At 36.3% G+C, this 27,038-nt stretch overlaps 1 protein-coding gene and 1 long non-coding RNA gene across 7 annotated transcripts in view; one reads left to right on the plus strand and one right to left on the minus strand.

Moving 5' to 3' along the window:
* Positions 1-1,786: 1,786 nt before the first annotated feature.
* Lifr (LIF receptor subunit alpha) overlaps positions 1,787-27,038 on the minus strand; it is a 110,074-nt gene continuing 84,822 nt past the window's right edge. For all 6 annotated transcript variants that reach the window (XM_004848594.3, XM_004848592.4, XM_004848589.4 and 3 more), the window contains 13 exons: positions 26,780-26,909; positions 26,107-26,276; positions 24,184-24,329; positions 22,644-22,806; positions 22,247-22,317; positions 20,626-20,839; positions 18,297-18,476; positions 15,166-15,267; positions 14,303-14,470; positions 11,984-12,145; positions 10,930-11,023; positions 9,244-9,322; positions 1,787-8,882 (listed from right to left, as the gene is read on the minus strand). In XM_004848594.3, coding sequence (XP_004848651.1) covers positions 8,259-8,882; positions 9,244-9,322; positions 10,930-11,023; positions 11,984-12,145; positions 14,303-14,470; positions 15,166-15,267; positions 18,297-18,476; positions 20,626-20,839; positions 22,247-22,317; positions 22,644-22,806; positions 24,184-24,329; positions 26,107-26,276; positions 26,780-26,909 — 2,303 coding nt within the window. In that variant the 3' untranslated portion in view covers positions 1,787-8,258. The remainder of the gene's footprint in view (positions 8,883-9,243; positions 9,323-10,929; positions 11,024-11,983; positions 12,146-14,302; positions 14,471-15,165; positions 15,268-18,296; positions 18,477-20,625; positions 20,840-22,246; positions 22,318-22,643; positions 22,807-24,183; positions 24,330-26,106; positions 26,277-26,779; positions 26,910-27,038) is intronic.
* LOC110350104 (uncharacterized) lies at positions 10,189-13,819 on the plus strand. The gene is made up of 2 exons (XR_002396406.2): positions 10,189-10,557; positions 13,449-13,819. It is a non-coding gene; the product is annotated as an uncharacterized LOC110350104 (long non-coding RNA).

Below are 27,038 nucleotides of genomic sequence, written 5' to 3' on the forward strand. Positions count from 1 at the left end.
TCAGGCCCCAAGCCATCAGGAGGAAGAACAGCAGCAGCCAGCAGGAAGAGGGAAGGATCAACCAAGGTCCATAGGCACTGAGAACAGCAGACTCCAGGTTCATTTCTGAAGCGGGTGTGTGGTCTGCAGTGGTAACTGCACAACTGTGAACAAGGAGTGTCTATCTGTTCTCAATACGGCTTCCCTGGGGCCCCTGACTCTGGCAAGGAGGAACTCTGAAGAAGATGTGGTCCATGGTCCAGCACCCCTAGAGATAGAGGGCCAGTTCCACCTTCCCAGGCTCAGTCTGGAACAAGATACAAGTCTGTTGCAGCCAGAGGCTGGCTGGGGGCAGGAGGGGAAAAAGATTTCAACTTAAAGAGAACTTGAAATTCTCACCATTCAAGCACTCAGAGACATAAGTCTGACCAACAGGCTAATGCAACTAGAGTGGCATTCATTTTAACATTATTTTCACTTAACAACTTTTATGAAAATACTCTCCAGCCAGGTGTGGTGGTGCATACCTATATTCCCAGCACTCGGGAGGCCGAGGCAGGAGGATCACTGCAAGTTTGAGGCTATCCTGGGCTACAGAGTGGGGTCAAGGCCAACCTAAATTACACAGCGAGACTGTCTCAAAATAAAAATAAAAAACAAAAATACCCTCAGATACTTTTCTTGTCTCCATAATCTGAGATTAATCACACAGGGATAAAACCATCTCCAATTTAACTCAAAATCAGTTGAAGACATCTCGTTACCTCAACTTCCCTGGGTCTTGAAGATTGAATATTTTTAAAAATCAGTCATACTGTTGGTCATATCAAGGGAAGGGGAATGGATCAAACTACAGGGCATTCAAAACAAAGTAAATCTTTGTAAAAACCTTGATTTGCAAGCTAACATTTTAGTGTAATGTTAAATGCTGAGGCCTAAAAAAATTACTTCTATATCGCTATTTTTCTTTCTCTTAATAATTATATCATTCTTCTCTTTTTGACCTTTTTGAAGTTCCTGGGTTTGAAAGCGCTATGCATTTTGGCTCAAGAATTCAACATCTGGGAAACAAGTTATGCAGTGAGAACTCCCCAGAGGACAGACCATATGCATGAGCTTTTTTTTTTTTTTCACAATCTGACTGGTCTGCAGTTTCTGCAGGTTAAATCCAGGCTCATACGTGTTTCAGCTGTTAGTCTGGGTAAGTCTGAGCTACCTATAATGAAGGACTTCATTTCTCCCTTTGTGAACTTCTATTGAAGGTCATTTCATACTTTACTTCTTTTTTTTTTTTTTTTTTGTACCAGGGATCGAACTCAAGTCCTTGCGCTTGCGAGGCAGGCAACGGAACCACTGAGCTAAATCCCTGGCCCCATTTCATACTTTAAAATACCAAAATTTTCTAAATCAATTACTATACTTTGAAATCCAATAAGCTGAAATGAAGTTTTGATATTCCCAGAAATGCTTAGGCTCTCTTTGGAAAAAATAAACTAAAATCCATACTTTAAGGACTGGTATTATTATTTGCTAATGCTGGATTTCCACTATTTGGTTATTGTTATGCTAAATTCTCTGGTAAACAATACCAATTTAATGAAAAAATGGAAAGTAATACCAATGGCATAGAAATATCTTTAAATATTAAAAATATAGCCACAGATTTATACAACTGCTTCAGAGTCATTGTAATTCTTATGGTATAAAAGTATCACAACAACAAAGGAAAAGCCACTTTTCCTAAGTGTTTTAAAACATACACACACACCTCCACACACAAAGCCAGTAATGCCTGAATCTGTCAGAGTAAGATGTAAGAAAATATATTTATTTTTTTCATGACAATATTATGATAAAATTGTTAAATACATGCACATTTTAAAAACAAACATACGTAACATCTTTAGAGTTATCAGCCAAGCATACGAGTTTTATATTTATGGTGTCATAGTAATAGGTTACTTATATTCTATGTTTCTGCTATAACCATGTTTTCCCAAAGATATGGAAATTAAATTCTGAAATTATATGATATACAATGTCCAAATTTCCCATTCGAACAGCAACATAATATCCAATTTTTCACAAGGCAGGAAATACTTCAGTTGTCACCCAAATTGTTTCATTCCACACTAAAACCCAGAATTCTGAGATCCAGAGTGAATCACAGAGATACACTGCTATAGTTTCCTTCCTGCATACGTGTATTTAAATGTTTCTTTACAGGATTAAAAATGATTGTAAATACAGAATAATCACAACTCATCATTCATGTTAAAAAAGTCTGATGTGGTAACATTTCAAGAAATGAAAAAAGGAACAGTTTGGATCTTCAGTTTCTCCCTATCTTCTTCACTGATACACACCTGACCAAACAAAAGTTAGTAAACGGTTACTAATATTTATAAAAAACTAAAACTATGTAACATAACACCACCTTGAAAAAAACATTCAGGCTACAAACCTTATAAAAGACAAAAATTTATCTGTTCACAGTATGTGTATTTTGTAAACAGTAATTCACTATAATGCAATTTTAAAGTAAAAAATGGTAATTTCCTAGTGTTATAAGGATGATGATTTATGACCAGCTAATTAAAGACATGGTAAACTATTCTTACTATTAATGTTCAATATCTTTAAATGACTTATTTTACCTTTGAACACACCTTTAATGTAGTACTATCTCAAACTTAGGATGTCTTTCTTTCTATCTAGGACAATCCTCTACAAGCAAATCTAAACCAAAATGGATTTAAGAAATGGCATGCTCCCTTTAAAGAAAAGAACAGGACAGAACAAGGTCCAAGGTCCGAGGCATCACAGACACCCATCCCTCATCAAAAGGGAGCTGAACAGGGCTTCTCTCTGTGCCTCAACTACTCATGCGACTACTCACATTTTTCCTACACATTACATTGGAAGGAAAAATTAAATAGAAGGAACCACCAACTTATGAAATATTAGAAAAACAGAGGGGAGTATCTGGATCAAACTGGGGAAAGAACATTTGAAAATAATTTTATGAAAATCATTATTCACTATCCTCTATGATGAACTGCAAAAGTACTAATGTCAACCTATCAATTGTCCATGATTCAATAAGAATTGTATCACCACTTTTGATCTTTTATAATTCACCACTGGGATGGTTAGGAGAAATAAGTTCAGAGCCTGAAAGTTCCCATTTACAATGGAATAATTCTATAGTGAAGCATATTTTAAGTGTTCGAAGAAATTCAGGAAATTTAAGTGCGCTGTTCAATCAGACATACAATGTATTTTAGGCTTAAGCACTGCATAAAGTCTATATTGTTTTTTGTTTTTTCCTTTTTAAGTTCCGACTGGCTACTACAGAGGCAATCTTAGGAGATATATATGTAATAGATATCACTTTCCTTATCAATTATCAACATTTTTTTCCTCATTCACATCTTTTTAAGGTATGCAGTTCTAGTGACCAAAAAGTAATGTAAGTTACTGCTGCTTTGTACTTGGTTAATGTTCAATCAGCTATGGTTTACTTACACAAACTTTTGAATTTATTGTTTCTATGGTTCTCTAGCTAGGCACTTACACTTGAAAACATTCAGAGAGTTTCCCTCTTACAATACTACTTTTAATTTTCATAAAAATGTAGCAATATTCCTTAGGTAAATTCTGTTCATAACTTGGGCATCTTACAATTAAAAATATGAACATTCATAATACAGGGAAAAACAAGCACTACTAGTGATTAAAAATAATAGAATCCTGTCATAATCCAATACCATAATTATAAGCACATGGGTGTATTTTATCCCAAATTACATCCCCTGAAACTCTAACATATACAATAAAACCTGACAGTCAATTAACTGAATGTTGTTCTCAACCCTATATACTGGCATTAGAAATAGTATGCCTATATTATAACCAGCATGAACATGCTCAGGTAAATAGTTAAGACAAAAGCTGCAGTTGAAAAGGAGTAAGAATCTAACCACCCCACTGAAATAAGAGGCTTAAATGTTACTAGTCCTAAAATGTTAATCCATGGAGATATAAATAAAATCAAATTTAAACCAAGTGATTTCCAACAATAGTCTAAGATGTTTAGAAAATGAATGTCGTCTAAGTTCGGCTACAATCATTCTCTTCCGCAAAAAATTTTTCTTTTGGACACAAGAGATAAGTATGACATCATGAAACTTTAACCAAAATAACAGTTTATAATCAGTTAAGCTCACATACACAGTATTGTTTGCCAAAAAGTATGCTGTGTTGGTACAAGCAAGTACCAAATTATGTAAACTGGCAGACAAAAACAAACTATGGACACTTAAAATTAGGAAGAAATTAAGATACCTAGTGATATGGACGCATTAGTTTTCACTCAAACTGTGGAGCCACTTCAAGGCAACAGTTTCAGATCTACACAAGCTACACCTTGATCTACACTATCCTGAAACTACTGCTAAATTCATAACATCAGGATGGGACTCAGTCAATAAAAACTTAGTTATTGAACTTTCACAATGTATGTAGCTGATTCCATTCACATTTTACACTCGAGATGCCTGACTTTATACTTTCAAAGTAAGGGAAAAGGCACTTTATAAAAGGTATACAAATTTTAACATTGCTCAAAACAGAAAGGCAGCAAAAATTACATTAGTGCAAACAAAAAAGTTTTATCAGATCATGTGCCTGAGCGGAAAACTTTGAGATAACACTTTTTAAAATATTGACATGTTTAGGGGTACATTTAATTTCAAAATACCATCAAATTGATTTCAAATTCCCTTTGGAAGAAAATATTTTCTGGTCTCCTTCACTAAACTACACTTAATTATCCAAATACAGAAAGGTCTGTAACATTCTTTAAATATGGACAGTATGAAGACATCCAGAGGATCACAGGACTGACTTCCAACAAGAATACAATCTGCATGAATTTTTGAGAATGTGACTTTTTACCAGTGTCTGTGTTCAATAGTACAAATGCAATCCCCAGATCCATGAGCTGTGAATGTAATGCTGGTATGGAAAACGAGGCTGATACTTCCTCCCCTGAACTACTCAGTGAATGGCTGCTTCTGTTTCCAGCTGTGGGAACAAAGCACCTCTATCACACAGCACACATGCACGCACACACACAACTCAACTTTCAGATACTTGGGGCCACAATCTCAAATCCAGAGCTCTGCTAGTTCAACCAACTAACAGCTTAGATTGAGTACATGTGCTAATCCATGCAATGCTTACTTCACAAAGCCTAGCTAATGTCAAAAGCCTACCTAAGTCTTTAAGAATTTTTTACATTAAATTCTAAAATGGCCACTCACAAAAGAAACTGACAGAAATTATGATGCCCAGAATCTCCACTGTTCATGAGGGAAACCTGATTTGCCATTGGTTTATTTATAAAAGAGGTAACAATCTACAGTCCTATCTACAGTCTTCCTTTTTTTTTTTTAACCATAGCAAAGTTTTATTAAAGGTACAAAAAGCAACAGGCTCTGCAGGGCGAGTTTGGGCCAGGTAAATGTAGGAAAAGGAATACACCCCACAGTGTGAGGGCAGGCCACCATCAAGGAGCAAGACACAATTCTACTCAACAGAAATCATGCAATATACTTTTAGCTCAGTATTTAGAATTTTCTAATGTCCAAGCTTTTGTTAGGAAAGAGGAATTTCCCAGCTTTTGTTTTTTTTTTTTTTTTTCGCAGTGGAAGGAATACATATAGCCCACCTCTCTAGCTACTCCTTAACCCTCTCCAAGGGACAAGTAGCTGATCTGATTGGACAGAGCACAGCCACTATGAGACTACCTTGCACCCATGGGCATGGTACCTGCAGTGACGTAACAGTGAACACTTCTGGGATCTCGAACAACTCGATATGGGACAAAGGGTGTCCTACTCCCTTCTCCCTCCTTGTGCTCAAGGTCTCCCTAAATGCAAGGATGGGGCAGGTTGGAAAGATAATAAGCATGGACTGGGTCTGGCTGTTTCTGATTCAATGAGAAAAGAAAAGAAAAACTGCTCTGGCCTCAGACTTAAGCCACAGTCTCCTAAGCATACAGGAAGTTAGGGAACTTGCCCAGACTAAGCAAGTTTTACTCTGCTTCTCATTCACCTAAAGATCCATGAATACAGAACTCCTGAGGTAGAGACAGATGAGGAGCACTCTGAACTTTCTTCTACAGTGAAGTCTTGGACTCAAGAGACCCTGGTGATAGTCACCCTTAGGCAGACAAATGAGTCATGACAGGTTAGAGAAAGGGCACTGCTGCAGTGATGACAGGGACCAATGTCTTCATTTTTTCCCTGTGTTCTCAGGTGAGTATAGTTTAGACTGATAAGCTTTTACCCAAGCCAACACTTGTCCTTGTTCTGAAGAGATAAACTATGGGATCAATAAGCTTCAATAGGAAATGAGGTACACACTGAGGACAAGCAGAAAAAGCCCATGCTCTGGCAGAGAGGAGAAGCTCCAGGTTCAAGTGTCTCAGGGGAGAGAGACAGGAAGGAGCCAAAGAGGATAAAAAGGAAGACAAAACTTTGTTTAGGAATGGCTCTTACTTGATATATTTTCATTACTGAAAATTTCTATTATATAGATTTAATATACTATGTTTGTGCATAATTATATTTTATTCTACATGTATCATGATGCTCAAATTTAGCTGAGTTCTATCAGTTAAAATTAGGATTCATATACTGGGTACCTAAATAAATTTTGTCCCTTGTTGCCCTGTGTTTTTCCCACAACATGGTTTTTAAAAACATACAATGAGTTCAAAAGATAATCAATCCATTATTTGCAAATATATTATAGAAACTCAGATGATACAAAAGAAGTCTACCTTAATTTACTCAGATGTTTCAAATTTTCAAGTACTTTTCTTAACCATCAAAAGACAATATACATAGACAAGCCAAGTGTATGGAAAATATACAACACTCTTTTTAGTTTTTCACTCTGCTTTTCCGAGAATCATATTCATTCTTGAGACTGCTGATGAGGAGCCAGGATGGGCAGAGGATGCCATGCTGAAGATACCAATTCTACATGGTTCACCAGCAGCTGCCACACCTATGACACAGACCTGTCCATTGATTCAAGTCCATTTTATGACCTTTAACGGGAAATAGCCTTTGAGTCACTGTTCCTGGAAGAAGCATCCTCAATTTAGTTTTATACTTAAAAATCCTTGATCTGATAGTCTGGACCAAAGATCACTTACGAGGGAGATTACAACCCATGAGTGAAAGGAAAACCTGTTGCGAAGCTTTGAAGATCCTAGCTGTTTGGTAACCAGGCTCAAGGGAATGGTCTTCTCATTCTTGGGAAATATAAGCCAATCAGAGCTACCAGACAGCAAATGTTGCCAGATATTGCTTAGTAGTCATCTCACATAGTAAATCATGAGGAATTATGTTTATTATTAATAATGAATTTGCTCATATAAAGCTGACACCATATCACAAAATAAAATGGGTTAAAAAAAACCTTAGATCTGTGGTTCTAGAAATTTAAGTTTCAAATATTAGGGTATCCATCTGTAATAATGGAAGCTAGCATAAAAGCTAAAAAGTAATGGAAAGGTTTGAAAAACCTACCAAAGCAAGACAATGCTATTCTGATTGGGGCTGGTCAGTGTCACACTCATTTTCCACATTTGCACCCCTGAGACAACTGTTTGAGAACCATTATACAGTAGGCACAGAAATCAGCACATTTCATCAAACAGAACACTAAATAGTTGTCACTACATTAAAATTATATTATCTTTTATAAATGCTGTAGATAGAAGAGAATAATCTTAAAAGTTTTAAAATCTGTGCTTGGTTTTCCTCTAAAATGGAGCGTATGTCAGGAAATAAACATTATGTGACATTGACATTTTCCTCCCTTGCCTGCAAATCCTCTTGCAATTCCACACAGTATACATATGAGAAAACCATTAACTACAGAAAACAGCTGATGCAGGATGTGTTTTGCATGTATGTACGAAACAGTATTGGCCTTGAAATGCTTCTTGAGGAATTCTTTGGCTCAGTCACAATAGCTCCAAATCTTGAGTTTCATAGGCCAAGGATTCTGAGTCACTGACCTTGGTTTTTGGACTACACTAAAAGACATTAACACTTCTGGTGTAACTTGCACGCAGTGAAGTTCACCTGGGTAGCAATACTTCCGTGTCCCTCCAAGGACACCCAGTGCTGTTGGTGCAGCAACACCAGCAGTAAGAGCTTATTGAGATGGCAGACTGAAGTGACAGGGTGACACTTTTAATCATTAGGTTTGTTCTGAAAAAAGTTCGAAAAGGACCACCCTCCTCCACTTGATTTAGCAGAGTCTTCATCTTTAGGGGGAATCAAAAACTGTCGGGAATTGATGGAGCATGGACTTCCAAAAGAGACAATCTCACTGTTGCTATCTGTGGATCTAGGAGAGTCTGGAGAGACCAATTTCCAAGTATTTACATTTGCCTGAGGTCGGTAACCTGCAGTTTTATCTATGTCATCCTCTGCAGCTGACTCTTCTACAGTAGAGTTAATAGGGAGACGCATTTGTGGCTTATAGCCTGCTGAAACTATGGGATCCATTTCTTGGTCTTCCTCTGGCTTGGCCTGAGGCTGATACATGGACTGAACATCAATGTAGATGACCTGTGAAGTACCTCCTGGTTCATCCACAGCTGGGTTCGGAATTTCTTCCTCGATGATCGGTGGGCAATAGGACACAACCACATGGTTTTCAGGCTCTACATCAGAACTATCTACAGGACGCTCGGCTACTGGGGAAATTATTTCTGTGTCTTCTATTTTAGGAAGTGTTGACCGAGTTTCCAGAACCTCAACATTATTTGGGGTACAAGGATTCATTTCCAATGTTTTAAGAGCACTGCTCCCCTAGAAACAAATTTTAAAATAGCGATTAACATGAAATACTATTGCAATGTTTCTCCTACTAGAAAGGGCATGTTTATTTTCTCACACCTGCTTATAAACATTTGCCTCTGCTACTCTGTAGTGCACACCAGAAGAAAGCCATTTTTTTCTCTACATCAATATTTTCCTTGCTATTAGTAGTAGTGGAAAAAAAGAATATGGTATAAACAAATTAAGATTAATAACTTCAGAAATTCAGCAGATGTTAAAATCATGCTATCTGGCTTAAAACTCTTTACTTAGGAAGACATCTGCATGTTATAAACTTTTCACAGAAGAGAAAGAAGCCAGTAGCTCAAAGACAATAGAATGAAAGTATTACCTCGCAGACACTCTTTTGAAACTGTAATGCTTTACAATTTTCAGGATTTGGAATATCAGGGTAGAAGGTCTCCTTAATCCTTTAAATAAAAAATGATTTAGTATATTTAATAACTATAATATTATCAATCAGGCAAGTTGTCAGCTTATTTTGATACTTTATGTGAATGTTCTAATGAAAATCTGAAATAAATACAGAAATCCTAAGTATGTGACTAATCATCAGAGCTTCTAGATAAGGTTCCAATTGGAAAATTGCAAACAGTAATACTATGTCTAGAACTATAACAGTTTGTATATCTCATGAGATTGGAAGGCAAATAATTAAAATGGAGATTGTGCTATTATCTCCAAAGAAAATTACAGATGTTGTTAGTACAACTATAATTTTCAGTGCACACTGGATTCAGCAGGATCAATTATGAAGGAGTGTGTCTGCATCTGCTGTCCTCTTATGCAGAGCAGCATCTGTACTGTGCAAGGAACAGCTGTGGTGCCCTATGACTGTGACCAAGGTAGGTAAAAACAGTGAGGCAACAGCCATGTGTCACAATGACATTACCCGGCGGGCTAAGAAAAAGAAAGGAAATCAATCTTGGGTAAAAACTAAATGCAGAAAAAAAATGAGATCTGCACAGCGTCACATCACATTTTAATGTGATATTTACTAAGATTATTATTATTTGAAGTTCCAACAGGAAATATAACTTTGTTAATGTGAATCTAAAGCAAATCTTAACCTCTTTCTTATTTGGTCTTTGTTTTGGTATCAAAATAGTTGCTTTTAAAATGTGACTTTTCATAATGAGACTATGGTTACCAAAAACAGGCTACTCTATCCTTCTATAGCAACTACTGTTCTGATTTAGAAGCTAAGATTTCCAAAACTCCTTCTCTTCCGTGTCATAAAGGGATGACTCCTTTAAGAAGGTGAGGATCTGTCTGTGTGTGAATCAGCCCTCTCCCCAGACCCAGACCACGGCACTTTCCTCACGCAGCCCTGCCCACGCTGCCTCTCATCTCAGCCTCTCTGTCCAGTTCTCCAGCCACACAGCTTCTCCAATGCCAAGCAGCACAGAAGCCATTCCCTCTGACTGTACCATTCTCTCTCCCTTCCTCGTCCTTCATGACTTTCCCAGAGAGTAGCTTTCCTGTGAGACTCCTTATGGCATTGGTGGCCCACTTCTGCTCCTCACTGGATGCTTAGTGGTTACTGTCAGTGTCCTCCTCCTTCACCATGCTACAGGACTCCGAGGATCAGGCTACTTTGTTCATCACATCCCCCTTCATGGGGAAGGGGTGTTCATACTCGATGGTAAGCAAGTAAATGACCCAAACAACCCAATTTTCTACATGGATAAGTGAGACAAATGAGAGCTTAATCGCTAAATAATATATAATCCTGAAGATACTTACTGTCATGTTTAAGCCTGAAAATATTTTTTTGACACAACTGCCATTACTTTAAATTAGTAGTGAAAGCAATAGGGAAGAATTTATACTTTTACTCTGTTAGCTTTAGAACTTTTAAATGTTATTTTCTTGCCTAATATTAAAGTCAGTATTAATTCTGACTAAAAATATAATTTCTAACTTGTACTTTGTATTAAAAAGATAATCTTACAGTGTAACACATAGAATAATCAAACCCTTAAAAACAAAATAAAGTAAACACAAGTATCATTACCACTCTCGTTTCCGATAGCAAAGAAGACTTGTTACCACTCCAATAAGGACAGCCACTGCCACCGGGATGAGAATGGCAATAATTAATCCCACAGCTGAAAATAGAACGTTGCAAACAAAAAAACCATTTTTAGCATCAAGTATATTATTACTTAAAAAGAAAAATAAATCTAACTGTTCCAGGGATACTAAAAAACTAGTAAAAATGCAATCTTCCTAGTATTTCAGTTTTTATTTTACTACTTAAAATTCTTTACAGGAGTTTCTCAATCTTGGCACTACTATGTGGGAAGGGCTGTCCCGTGTACTACAGGAAATGCAGCAGCACCCTGACCTCTAACCACAACCCCCAGTAGTGCCCTCCCCACAAGTTATGACGATCCCAAATGTTATCACACTCGCAGGAGTCTCTGAGGGGCAAAAATGCCCCCATCTGAGAACCACTATTTTAGTGAATGATAAGAGCAGTAACAGAAGCTCCAACTCAGGGGCAGAGGGTAAGTCTATAACCAATTAAAGTTTCTGATGTTGGAAGATAGTCAAAGTCATAATTTTTCTCTACTTCCACCTTAAATTTATAAGTGTTGTGCTTTGGGAAATTTTTTGGCAATGCTTTTTGTTTTGTTTTTTAGTGCTGGGACTCAAACCCAGGGTCTCACTCATGCTAGAAAAGAATTCTGCCACTATATCCCTAGCCCCACAAAAACTTTTTAAAAATTTTTATTTCTTTTGTCTAGATTTATTTAAAAAATCACATACTAGCTGGGGAAAATTTTTAATTGGCTATTATATAATTTCAATATGCATTTAAACCTCTAGGCTCCAAATATATTATTAATTCATTAATTTATTAGGTACTCATTTGGAAATAGCTTCAAATATCTGACAAGAATAAACATGAAGTTACCTTTTAAAGATGCCCTTTATCTAGCATACAAATAAAATGTGAAATTTTTAAAAAGGGAGGGGTAGCAGTTCCTACATAAATCAAAAACTGGTTTGGAACACTATGAACTTAAGCATGGAAGGCAGCTTGATGTTAATTCCAAACTTACAGTTTTCGTTTGTCACCACAAACATGCTCTTCTCTGGGCCCAGGCCACCATCTGTGTAGGCTCGCAGAACCAGATGGTAACTCGTTTTACCTTGAAGATCAGCAATTCTTAGTGTCTTCTGAGATATGTCAGTAATATTCTTCACCTTGATGTCAGAATGACCTAGTTTTCAAATGAAGAATATTTTAACTCATCCTAACACCACTTTAAACACTTAGAGGTTATGCATGCTTGTCACACAACCGCTCCTTTCATGTGAACTTGGCTGCTGGCCACCGCAGCCAACAATCTGAAGCCAGGCAGACCTCTACCAGATGAAAGCTATGTTTAGACTATAGGATTTGAGTTCTCTGATGCTGAAACCCAATACCATGACTTGCCTCTAAGAGTTGTGTGAAGTTGTATGAAAAGGATGTGAAGTTCACACATATCTGCTGGACCACTGCCTGGTATACAGCAGGCAATCAATAAAAGCCACTTCCTTCTCTGTTACTAAGAGCAAGAAAACCACTCCACTCAGGCTGATCCTGCCTATGAGTTAGTGGCACAGGCTGATGGGGCAAGAGTGCAAATCAACAGAGATGACTTCAAACCACTCAGACAAAGGGTCTGCATTATGGGAATCCTTTAATGATGGGCTATGAGGTAGCCTTTGAATCACTTCAAAAGGAAGAATGAAGTGCTTAAACTTTATCTTGTTTTTAAGACTCTCAACCAAAATAATACAAGATGATAGTTTAAAAAATAGTACTAAATGGCTAGTAATACAATGTAGCAGTTCCTTACCAGACCCTCCCCTTATTCCTACAACTACTTCAAAATCATGTTATCAGTTTTTTGGGGTACTTCATTTTTTTGAAATAAAAACTTAAGATTGTTCTACAGCTGCTTCTTTCTTCACTAGTTGTCTGAAAATTCCTTATAATATACCTAGGCATGGATTTTTTAAAAGTTATTTTACTGTGTACTTAATGGATCCATTTACATATATATGTAGACATATATTTACCTATATATCCACATATACATACATATATATACAAATCCTTCCACTTCTGCCAGTCAGCCAGCCCCCTCCATCCAGCCCAGATTCATCCTGACCATCTGCTCCAACACTTGCCCCTACAGGATAAATCACATTGTACCTAGATGATACTCAACTGCTACTCACTTAGATTTCACCATCCTCCACTCTTCTAAGTCACTTGCCACATGTCAATCACAAGATTTCCAAATTCTCTTTCTGGATGCCACCTTTGCTTCTTGCTTTCTCTTTCTCCTTGTGGCTTTATGAAGTTTGTTTTATTTTACTCTAACTTGAGGAACCAATCCACCATGTCTAATCAGAAATGGAGATGCTAGCATTTTAACTAGTTAAAATGTAAATTTTCTGAGCATTTGAGGAAAATTATACTAGACTGTAATGTCTGTACAATTTGATACATGGAGGTTTTTTCATCCACAGGCAACCCTGAAGGTGCTGGAGCTATAGAAGCCAGAGACCTGGGGAAGCAGAGCAGCTCTCAAAGCTATTATATGCCCAGTCAGCATCTGGGTGTAGCACTGTTGTCTCTACTTCTTAGGGTGACATTAAAGAATTGAAATAGTTTCTTCCTGAGAAGAAGTCATTAATGGAAATGAACGCTCTCAAACTGAAAAAGTGATCCACTTGTGTCTATGAACAAGAAACATCTGACTCCCAGCAGAAATCTAACTTAGAGAAATGCTAGAAATCTATATAAACAGTTCTGTATCAGTAAATTTGAGAACTCTCTTAAGAGTCTAAGGTGTTTGGACACACACTTCACAATAAATGACTGTACTTTTCAAAATTAATGGATATTCATATCCTTATTCAAATAAATTAAGTTTTCTACCTCATTACAGCTAAAGGAGACGTTAACCATGCTGATGATTCTTTCTCAGGTTATACTGCAGGCTCTGAAGCCATTCTTTGGATTCCTGCATTTTTCTAAGTACAAGAACATTTTTTTAAAGTAAATTTTATAAGATGCTACATTGTAGATTATGAAAGGTTAACAAGAGACAGTCTCTATCCTATGGAGCTTAAAATCAAAAGCTTCAGAATAAATCATATAAATGATTTCTGAAAGACTAGACACATGCCATTTATTATATACTAAGATAATAAAATGGTCATATTCATAAAATGATTACATTTCCACTTCCTTATTTTTCAGACAATTTTGGAAACCAGTATTAAGCTACTCAGCAGCACTTTCTTTACTTTCCTCTTTACTTTCTTTTGTGGCTAATGAGAACTAAGAAAAGCTATAATCAGGCTAGGAATTTACTTACCTGACTCCAAACCTCTCATTTGAGATGCATCTTTTTCTCCTTTTTCAAAGTAAAATAAATACCCTCTTAAAAAGCCTCTAAGCTCTTCCACAGGAATATCTTCCCATTTTACTAATATGGAATCTGCAGTTGTATCTTCAACAGTAAAATTTGGTGCAACAATTGGAGCTGTAAAATGAAGATGTCAATTGCTGAAAGTTTACCAAATACAGAGTAATACCATAATGGCTCATGAGCTTTCTGGCCTGAAAAGCAGCTGAATTTGGAATTAAAACTGTATTCGCTATTCAATCATAAACTTCCAGTGATTATTACAAAGCTTATATAATAAAAATCACAGACAAAAATTTTTTTGTTTTTGTTTTTGGCACCGGGGATCGAACTCAGGACCTTACACTTGCGAGGCAGGCGCCAGAATCACTGAGCTAAATCCCCGGCCCTAAAAATATTTTTATAAACAAAAAAGTAAACTTCATAATGCAACTTTCACACAAAACGTATGTCCAGGTAAACAAACTATTCAAAATCTAAGTGGCCACTCAAATAGACTTCATTTGTATTTCCCTTCTTTATTGCCAGTGCTGAATAAGTTAATGTTTTTTAAACTTGAATAAATACAAATAAAATATTTCTGACATTCACGTTAAGTTTTAGTTTTCTCAATGACAACAGCAAAACTATGAAATGTGAACAGTAACAACTGGATTAATAATACACAAATAGTTTTAAACTTAAAAATTATTTTTAACCTTCCCTGAACTAAACATCTTAATTCAATCTATTTTTAAAATTCAATCTTGCTTTTCATCAGTTTATGAGTTTTCATATTACCCAAACTCTAAGAACTTATCCCTTTAACTTACCCAATTCTTCAATATATCCAATTATGGAACGTAATAATTGATATCCTTGATTTCTGCACCCATACAGGAAAAAATTATATCTGATACCTGGTCGAAACTGATCTATAGAATGAAAAATTAGTAAAAATTGATAAATATATGTATATATATATGTTAGAATATTTATTTTAGAAGTATATAATTTATAACTGAAATTTCCAAAGCTAATCTTTAATAGATGTTTTATTACAAAAATAATTTGTATTTTTAAACAGTATATATTTAGAATGAAAACTAGGAAAAAATTAAATAAATCCACTCATACTATAGCATTATAAGATGACATTGCCTTGAAAAGAATAATGATGACAGAGCCTTACATTTTGTTCCATAAAATCAAGCAATGATGACTTCTTCCTGGATTTGATCCAGGGTCAGTTCACTAACCCCCACTCCATGTCTACATCATGCCTCGATAAATTCCTTCCCTATATGATGTTATTTCTCAATTGGGAAGAAATCACTGTTCTACCTGTGCTCTAAGAGAAGCAGAATATTAAGGGTTCTTCTACTCTACCTTGAAACTTCAATGTTATAGGAACCAGGCCTTTAGTCATTAAATATTCCTGGGTGAGTTAACTCTATAAGCCATGCAAAGGAAACACTTTAACTTCAACTCAAAAAGTACTTTTTAAATTCCTCCTCAATATAATGCAATGTATGAAGGAAGAACATAGAAATGCACAAAACAAGGTCCCAGGTATGGTGAAGCTGACAGAGAGATGAGGAAGACCCATGAACAAAAGTAAGCATAGCACAGTGTTATACTGCACTCAGGGTACACATCAGATGCTGAGACTATGATGGCCCAAAAAAGCCTCAATAAGTACTATCTGAACAGGGCCTTGACAGGCAATTAGGAGTTCATGAGGGTTGATTTAAGAAGATAATGCTTTCAGTAGAATGGCAGCAATTATTCTAATGTGGTTAATAACTTATATATATATATATATATATATATATATAGGTTCAAAAATGAGAAGGTCAACCTCCGAAATCCTACAATCCAAAGAAAAACAGAATGGACTTGTCTCCAATTTAACTTTTCTTTCTGCAGTATTTTTCTTTAAATGTTTTCTATATGCTGTCATGTACTAAGTAAATATCAATGGAAAACTCAAACTCAGCCAAATTTGTTTAGCTGTGAAACTTTTTTGGGGGAAAGACATGCTGTACATGCATTTTATGTTAAAATTACGTATTATCAATATTCTATAGGGTTCTGCCACTTAAGAGCCCGAGTGCATGAAAGCATTAGGAACACATGCTGTGGTCAAAAGAGAGAGGAAGTACTACAGGAGTGGATGGCTGGATGAAAGAGGAAGGAGAGGAGAAGGAACAAGAGAAGTGTTTACCACACTGTGTCAAAAGCCCAGCCTCTCAAAGCTTTGTGCAGCTTTGAATTTGAATTCTGGTGCTATTATACACTAATTTGAGCAAGTTACCTAACTGCTTGGAGTCTTTTGTTTCTCCACCACTGTAAGGTTTTTGCTCAACCACTTTGGTTTTTTCATTTGTACCAGGAATCGAACTTAGGATCTTGAGCTTGCCAGGCAGGTGCGGCACCACTGAGCCAAATCCCTGGCCCTGCTCACCCACTCTGTCATACAGTTCTCCACGGGTCATCACATCATAGAATGGCTTCTTTCTATCCCTGAAGGTCTCAGTTAAAACCTCCATTCCTATCTACACCCTGCACACTATTTATATCCACATGTACCCTACCCTGGTCCATCCCAATTGTCTGGAAAGCCCAGGTGAGAAGAGATGGACCCGAATGTGTGAGGCTCAGTCAGCCCCAAGGGAGGGGAGCACCAAGGGCAGGTGCAGAACAGACAACGGTAGGGGACAGTCAGCCACCATGGTAAGTGGAGCATGATGTAAACAAGAACAAGAGGAGCCGAGGAAGACCACCACCACTCTGGCCAACTACATATGTGACAGGGTTTGGCTGTATTCTAAGCAGAACTGGCAAATTGTCAGAACCCATATGTGGTACATCAATGAATAAGATGTGCCCTCACCACCTGACCATGAAAACAGTAAACAAAGTGGATGTTCCTGGGAGAGAAGAGATCAGTAGGGGCTTGCTCTCCTGAGTTTCACCAGCATATAAGGAGAACCAGGAAAGGGGGATGGCTTAGGATGCACTCTTACTCCAGGCAGAAGTTTCAAAAACCCCATAAGGACAAAGCTCATCAGCTATTCACCAGGAACAATGACTCTGAAGACTGAAGAGGGCTCCAATTCTAAAGGATATGGCAAATTTAGCCCATGGTTTACCAGATACTCCTGTGGCTAAAGTATCAAGGGCAGCTAGTGTCACAAACCACACCCGCCCTCCCACACCACCCTGCCCTCCAGCAGGGAAGATTATGCTCACTGGCTCCCTACCTTTGTTAATATAGGCCTGGGGCAAATAAAAGCAAAGCGTGTTTTGTAGTCTTCTTTTTCTATGAATGTTACCTATTTATACATGTACCACCATTTACCCATTCCCTTACTGCTGAGTTTGTTTTCAATTTTTTATGATTATAAGTAATGTTGTACAGAACATCCTTAGAGGAAATTTCATGTTTTCAATTATTTCTTAGAATAAATTCCCAGACAAGTACTAGGAATAAATTCCTAGATATGTACATAAAATCACAGGTTCTGAATCCTGTCACATCACACCATAGATTACCCTCTAGAAAAGTTAAATAATTCACATCTACCCAATCACATGTAAGTTGCTTTTAAATAATATTTTTAAAATAATAATTTTTTTTCCTCCTAAATTCTTTTATAGGTACATTTTAGGTATACAATACATTTACATTCATCATTGGGAACTTGTACCTTTCTTTACATGATGTATTTTGGTTCTTATTTTTTCCCATGCCCCTGCCCTCCCTTCAACTCCTCCACCTTTTGTTTCTATTTTTTTCTCATATAAAATAATTATTTTTAATAATTTTAAATAATATTTTTGCCTATGGTGTATTTTTTTTTTTCAATTTTTACCTTTTACTAGCATTAGTACATGTCTGTATATGTTTGCAATAAATAATATTTTTTTAAGAACTCTGAAAGACACTAACTCTTCTTACCAGATTCTATTATGGCCTCAGTGCTGTTTGAAGGAACTTTTTTCCAATCCATAAGGCAGGGCTCAAACTGAGATGAATTACACCACTTAATAACATAGTCACAAGTCATGTTGGGGTCAGGATGCCAGGTGAGGAGAATCCTCTTTCCCATTCCAACAACCTGCTCTACTCTGAGATCATCTTCAACAAGAAAGAAGGGCATTTTATTGGCAATAAAAACACTACAAGGTAAGTCTTGTGAAAGTGCACAGCAGTTATAGAAATTACTTCACTGTACACAAATTACAGAATAGTGCTCAAAACAGATAAATGTTTAGCAGAGATTAGAAGTATTGCTCTGTTACTTGTATTAAAACAACTATATAGCACTTACCTGTATCCAGTGATTAACACAGCAACTGAAGAATTAAAAAGGCAACTATGATCAGGCAGGAACAGCCTGGGGGTGGGATGGGAAGATGACAGTCCAGGAAGGATGGGGTGGAGGAAATAAGGATGGAAATAGAAGCATCAGAGGACAAGGTGTGGCCGCACTGGGGAGGGAGGGGGTGGGAGCTTGGTGAAGGACACTGAATGCAAGCTCCATGAGAGCTGGTGGCCAGAGAGTGTCCAGAAAGGGCATACATAAAGGAGTGGAAGAACAGGTGAGCCAGCCCCTTCTCCTGCTTTCCAGGAAGCCTGCTACCCTTGGGCAGGGCTGAAGGGTACTGAGCCAACTCAGAACAGGATGGGAAGGGAGGATCTGCTGATGCACCAAGCTATGTGCTGGGGGCAAGGGAGTGGGGAAATGGGCCCTGTGCCATGTTTGTCTTCCCTATCCTGCCAGATCTGTAACTAAATGACAAGTAGGGGCCAAGGCTGGGGGTGAGGAATTGGGGTGGAGGACAGAACAGTGCAGTCACAGTAATTTCTATATCTGATACATACTTAAGGATTCAGTAAAAAGCCACAGAAGTGTTTTCTGAGCAAACATACATTCACAAAGCAGTTACCCCTGAACACAAGACAAAAATCTGGATTAGAATGCAGAAGTCTTTGGACATAAAACAGCCTTTTGGCTCCATATGCTTACAAATCCACAATATAAACCTGAGCTGGGACTGGAGAGCCACCATCTTGGGAAACCCTCCAGGAGCCATGAGGTGCTGGGGCTGTAGTCACTGTCTGAAAGCTGATGACCAAGCCACAGTTAACCTCTGCAAATTGCCATCCCTCAAGGTCAGAGGACATGTGGAACAGGCAGGCTTCCAGTTCTTGAGTTAAAAGACAATACAGCTGCTGTCTATCATTATGAGAGCAATGAAGTGAATGATCTAAGTCAGAAGTTATCTTCTTAGGTTCACACATCTGTTTGTGGCTGGCCAGGCCCAAATACAGGACCATTAGTCTGCCTTGTAATGACCCTGCCTGGCTGCATCTGTTCCAGCTCTGGGGCCTCTTCAGCCTATCCCGTTAGCTCAGCCAGGACAGTGTCTGTCTCTCTGAAATGCACTGGCCTTTTCCCCACTCTATCCTCCTACTTTTCCTACTTCGGCCTCAAAGAGAACAAAGAACTTGTTAAGTAACATAATAAGAAACTGCCAAGAGCTGACCTGAGAAGACGCTCAGAGGTCCTAACTGGACCCATCTGGCTTCCTCTTGGAATGAGTTTATAGAAAGGTATTCCCAGAGAGGGGCAGCACAACAGAGGAGGGGGATCAGAAATGATCTGAAAGGGAAAGTGACCATTTCTTTCTCATGACTCAAAAAGTTGTCCAGATAGACGCTAAGACGGGATGCAGTAGTCATTGATAATCTAATTACTGTAAAATTTAAAGGAAGGCACTAATAATTTTAAAACTCTATCAGTCTGTTATTTTTCCCAAAGCCTATGTTACAGATGGAATTTGGACTTCAGAAAGATTTTATCAATAAAGAATTCCTTATCAACACAGCTCCCAATTAAAACAAGTATTTTTTCCTGCCTGACAGTTTGCACAACAGCCTAGCTTGATAGCATAAGCTCTTAGTCTTAGAGATATTTGAAAACAAAGCTTGAATAAATAGTTAAACTATTTCTTCTAAGCACTTCCACAACCATAACTCCCCAACATAATGAGATAAAGTAACTGGCGGTAGTAATTATTTTATCTATAAGTGTACATGCTTCAAGTCAGTAGTAACAACTACTATCTCTCAGTAGTATTTAGACATTAATCTGCTTGTTCCTCCACGTATAGGTCAGCAGCAAGCAGCATGTATGAGGACTGTTCATTACATAACAGATGTAACATCAACTTTCTTTTTTTAATTTCTTGTTCTTACACACCAAGTTTTCATAACCACTCACCATTTGGGATTTCCATACTGGCTATTTTAGAAGGTGGTGATGAGCCAACAGAGTTCTTTGCTACCACACTGATGATATAATCATTTTTATCCAGGCGTATTTCTGCTTTGTGTTGAGGATCGGGGATCTCAGAAAGGGATTGTGTTTCCTCAACTGATGAACATGATACATTATAGGAAAGGATTTTCCCATTAGCATCATTAATAGGTAAAGGCTACGACAAACAGAAAATAAAATTGTTATTAAAAACTTGCAAAAAATAAGTGATTAGGCACAGTCATCAAGTCTAAATTGAGCGTTAGGTTCACAGTGACTAACATTAGAAAAAGATGAAACTGTCTACCACACAAAACAGATTTAAAGTCCACTGAGATTTAGGTATATTAGGAAAGTTATATTTAAAAAAGCTGCATTTGTTGCAAGTATTAAAAATACACAGAATTTAAAGAGGAACTACAAAACAAGATTTATCTTCATAGATATCCAAGTATCTGATCCCTTTAAAGGAACTAAGAAGATTTAAATTAATGTGAAGCAAAAATTTAAAGTTTGCAGAAGCACTGCTCTACTTAAAAACAAAACTTTTAAAAGTATGACATCAGGTTTTTAAAAAACAGTAGTTTTCTCATTTTTAAAATAGTAATGTCCATTAAAGAAAATTGAAAAAATATAAAAATTGAAAGGCAGCAAGTTAAAATATCCCATATTTCTGCCTTTTAAACACTCTTGCATTTTGTTGTTGCTTTCCAGTTGTTTTTCTAGAGGTAGGATTATTTTTTCTTAATTAATGGCCCCAACATTACATTCAAGTGTGTTATTAAATGATATGTCAGCTTGTTGAAAACTCTGCCTTAAGGATGGAAAAAAGTTCTCTCAAACACTGTTCGTATCAAAACACAATTACGTATTTTTACACTCTTCCATAAACACTTGTCCGTGTTAATACAATTACATACATTTTAGTGACTTTACATTTCATTTCACATTTTTAACCAGTATACTTGAATATTCCTTAAATACATGAAATTTAAGTTGTTCCTAAGTTTTCATAATACTAAAACAATAGTATTTTGGTTGAATACTTTTGTGGCACATTTTTTCCTTTTTTCATACTTAGGATTAAGTATTTAATCTAAATCCCCAAAAGGGCAAGTAATTGTATAAAAGAAAATGAACATTCAAACTTCTTTATTTATATAGCTAAAATCCCTTTCAAAACTACTGCCCCTGCATATGATGCCATATGAGATCTGCTAACCCACTCACAGAAGAAAAATGCAACCAATACTTGGGATTCCAACTCGTAGTTTCTGGCTGAGTTTCTGACAAAAGAAAGGGACAGGGAATTTATGAAATTCTCAGGTCCTTAGTGGGCCTCATAAAATCCAGGTAAAGAGTGCTCAGAACTGAGACAGAAGATCCTCACTACAATGACTGCAGTAAAAAGGGAGTGATGAGGAATTTGGGCATATAGGAGGCAGGTTAGCTCTCAGCAATACTACAGACTTAGCCAATCCAGGAAATTCTGAATGCTCAATAACCAAAGTACCACATACATGTAAGTCAAGCACTTAAGCATAATACAATTATTTAGATGTTCAAGGAAAAATTAGATATTTACCTTCCAGTATATTATCAAATTTTTCCCATCAGAACTCCACTCTCTCCAAGTATCTGGTCCCTTTGAAGGAGCTAGGAAGGAAATCTAAAAGTTAGCACCTGGAGACACATACTGTATGTCTGTTGATAGTATCAGCAATTGAGATGGTAGTGCTTAAAATTTTTTTCTATGGTATTTCAAATACTCAATAAAATATAAAAGTTCAGTGGCTTAAAAATGAATTTAGAAAATGAAGCAATAGAAAAGCTAAGCTCTCAATTTCTACAAAACACAAGGTCCCAGAAAGTGGGCTAAAATCATACTCAAGGCCATCGGTGATTGTCCTTGGGTGCCTCGCTGTCTTACATCTTATCTCTCCATGAATAATAATTAGCTATAAATCATTTAGTTAACTTACTGGCTTCTGTGGTTAAATGTTGTTTTTCATTGCTCCATTTGCTCCATTTCCAGTAAGTTTCAGAAGAACAACGAATCCGAAAAGTATACATAGTATATGGATTTAATTTGTCCACAGCAACACGATAACTTGAATTTTCCACTCCTTTGATTGTGATATTCCGCTATTTGAAAACAAGTATGTGTATGTATGTGTATATGCCATGTGTATGAATACATGAATACACTCACACATATACATTTTTGTAAGAAATCCTCCTACATAAGTAGTATAAATCAACTGAATGTCCATATGAGCTTATATTTAAACACGAAAAAGAGCTCATCCACTATAGTGAATATTTTATTTTATTTTATTTTTTCATTTATTTTTTTGGTACCAGGGATTGAACTCGGATCCTTGTGCTTTCGAGGCAAGTGGGGGAACCACTGAGCTAAATCCCTGCCCTATAGCGGATATTTTATATTTTGACTCTTACATTCTATATTTTATTTCTTATATACATACAGTATCAAGTCAATAAAACTATATTCTACAATAGCAATAAAATATTGGGATTTGGGGGCCAGGGATTTAGCTCAGTGGTTTTGCCACCTGCTGCGCAAGCAGACCTGAGTTCGATACCCAGTACTAAAAAAAAATAATAATAATTGGGATTTTAAAAATCTGAATATTTAATCTAAGTAATAATTAAATTATCCAGAGGATGATATAGTTTTGATAACCAGTCAAGGGCTAATGATTATATAATAAACCTGAACATAATTTGGTAATCTTAGATGACCTCAAGACTTGAGCATTAAGTGTACTATCCAGATGTTATCTGGAAGCCTCCTGGAAGCAGGCATCATCTTTTATGTAACTCTTTTATTATGTCACTTAGGACATCTAGAATGGTGCTAAACATATAGTAAATGGTCCATGGATACGTAAACTAAACAAATAAAATGAAGCAATTTTAAAATAATTTGAGGATTTGCATGTCTCAGGAAAGCCTCTGAACTCCAAAATGCTTGTTACAAAGATTTTTTTTCCAGGTTACATTTTCTAGTTTTGACTCATTTTCTAGAAATCAGTAAATTTACAAATGAATATTTAAGTACAATATCATTTATTTTGGACTTAACCACAAATTACAAAATGGTATAGTATAAGTCAATCTAAATATTTAAAATACACTAAAAAGTCATGCTTTGACTTATAATTAATTACCAAGTATAACTTGCCCTCATTGTTGCATTCTGTAATTTTAAAAATCACTACTACTTTCTGATGCCAATTGCTCCATTAACTGATGTGAAAGGTTACAGCAAGAAGTACTCATTCACAAATTGAGCACCATCTACATGCTAGGTACTATATACTAGACTTGGGTACATTCTTAGTAGTAAAAGTTTAATTACCTTCTATAGAATCCAGTATTGCAATTATTTTCAAATATTAAGTAGAGTGCTATTGTTACCTTGATATTAATGTCTTTCTTGTTTAGTAAGTTTCTAGAATAGAGAGCTTATACATATCATAGAAGTATTTTACTTACCAATTCTTGTCCTGAATTAGCTTTATTAATTTTAATTTGACATAAAAGATTTATCTTTGCAAAGCTGCCTGATAAATGCCAAGAAAGTGTAACAGCATTTGAATTAATATCCTTCACTCTGAATGAAGTAGGAGTATGTGGAGAAACTGTAAATAGAATTTTAAAGAGTAATTCCTTTAAACATTTATTTACAAGTGAAAACTGTAACTATGATAAGTCCTAACTCTTACTACGATAAATGAGAATTTAAAAAAACAAAAAACAAGAAGGCATAATTAGTGTTGAAAAGAAATATTCTACCAGGTATCTATGGAATCCACACACCTCACTATTGCTGTTGATATCTTGCCAATGTTTTTAAAGAACCCAATCACACACAAGGTTCTTCTTTTGGTGTTGGGAATACAGAAAAGGTAGTAAGATCACAATCTCTACCTTTAAGGAACTTCTAATGTACAAAAGAATAACATAAGAAAAGAAAATTAAAAATCTATGGTAGATTCTAAGTCCATGGTACAGATGTTAGCTGCCACAGGAATTTAAATGTAGCATGGTGGAGAAAGTCTTACAGTGAAGGCATAATTTAAGTCAAGCATCAAAGGAAGAAACACACTAAAATTGGCCAAAAGAATGCAGAAATGGAATGCAGGTTGGAGTCTTGACAAGAATACAGGTACAGTGAGGCACAATGCATATTATATTGGTGATTGTACATAGGTAAATTTGAGTGATAGAAAAGAATCCCATGAGAAACACTAATGAAATGAAATGACAGGGAGCAGACAAATACAAACACTACTCCTGAACTATAAAATGTAGCTTTTTGATCCTGGAAGAAATCAGGAAACAAATATGACAAGAAGGAATAAGAGATGAAATCCACTTATATTTGGTAGTAGGGCAACAGGTTCATACACTACTCACTTGTAGGCTGTATGATAATGTATTTGGTTTAAGCCATTTCTCCCTTGAATGTCAGTCTCTGAGAGGAGATCTCTATGCTACTTCTTAGTGTGATGCTGAGCCTGGCCAGGAATCACTGCATGTGTTTGAATCATGGCAATGAATGCCCAAAGGATCAACTGCATTTTACTTCTATTCTCAGTTACCCATAAATGGGGTTGGTAAAAATTTCAGAAATCCTCAGTATAAAAGCAATGAATACTGATAACATCCACCACTTTGGATGGCCCTCAGGGACATTATCTTTAGTAAAATAAGCCAACCTCAAAAGGTTATGGACTATATAACTGCATTTATGTAACACTCTGAAAATGACAAAACAGATGAACAGTTGCTGCCAAGACTGGATTCAGTTGTGTGTGTGGGTGTGTTCCTATGTAGTTTATCCATGAAAAGATTCACAAAGGAACTTAATCATATTGGCCCTTCAGCAGACATACACACACAGACATACACACACAGAAAAACAACTGAGAAAGATGAATAGTCGAGTTCAGTAATCTAGTTACAGTATTACTCCAGGGTCAACTTTCTGGTGTTGATGTTGTGCTAATTACACAGGATGTCACCACTGGGGAAAGCCATGGGAAGGGCTCCCAAGGTTCTAATTCATTATTTTTACAACAACCAGTGAGTCAAATACTATTTTTTTTTTCAAATACTATTTTAAAATAAAAGTTTTTTAAAATTGTAAAAATTTTTTCAGAAATCGAAAACTACTAGACAAAGCCACTTATAATTTCCATGTAAATGATAATTGAAAATTTTACTTAAATTCAGTGTTAAAACTTGAAGCTATTCATTTTTAACCTTTTAGAATAAAATTTATAAATTTAGTAGTAACTAACTCTAGAGAAAATAATCAGTGAAGAGTAATCCCTAAAGGCAGTTCTCATTAGTCCCCAGCACCTTGCCACTTCTCCTTTTTTTAAGACCCTGGCTGACGCAGGAGCACCTTACCTCGTTCAGTGATGTTAATGAGTATTGTTGATTCTGATTGCCCAAGAGGATTGTGACCACTCAGAGTAAAATTATATATTTCTTGATTTGGAATCATTTTAAAGAGTACCCGATAGCTTTCATTTGTAGGTACTTCAGCATTTTTAAATCTAACATATTTTCCTGAAAAACTGGATTAAAAGAAAAATAACTTCAAAATGACAAGATACAAATATTTCAGGAGAAATGGATAAATTTCTAACAATGAATCTTTGTAAGTTTATATTTTTAATTACAAGCATGTTACATACTCGGAGAAGAAACTCTGCATGATACAGAAAATAATCAGCCAATAAGCCCACCACCCAGAAACAGATTCTGTCCACATCTGAGGTTCTTCCTTCTAGACTTTTAAAAAATATGATTTTGTGGGCCAGGGATTTAGCTCAGCGGCACCGTGCCTGCCTCACAAGTGCAAGGTCCTGAGTTTGATCCCCGGTACCAAAAAAAAAAGATATGATATTGAGTCTACATGTGCTCAAGCTGCAGTTTTTATAGTACATGCAATTCTATATAGCATATTCAGTTTCATATCTTAACTCATAATAGGGATGAATTAAAACATTTCTCTATGTCATTTAACATGTGTTTCCAAAGTATTTACCATCTAACATCCTTTCCTGGTTACCATTACCTTTCAAATAAATTGTAATTTGTACTTCGTGGGCCCACCAATGCTGTTGGTCTTCCTGGATTCCAAGTACACACAATTTCTTCTAAATCATGTGTTTCACAATTCAGTTTTTGAGGAACATCAGGTGGATCTAAAGAAATAAAATATAGTTACACGTGATTAAATGCTTTTCCAGATGGCACAGTATTTTACAAAATGTTAACATTTTATATAATTACCTTAAAAAGAAATCATTTATTAACTATATTTTACTTATGAA

The sequence above is a fragment of the Heterocephalus glaber genome, unplaced genomic scaffold (assembly GCF_053883595.1).
Source record: "Heterocephalus glaber isolate CG9 unplaced genomic scaffold, H.glaber_assembly_v1.0 deba00001538, whole genome shotgun sequence".
Classification (NCBI taxonomy): domain Eukaryota; kingdom Metazoa; phylum Chordata; class Mammalia; order Rodentia; family Bathyergidae; genus Heterocephalus; species Heterocephalus glaber.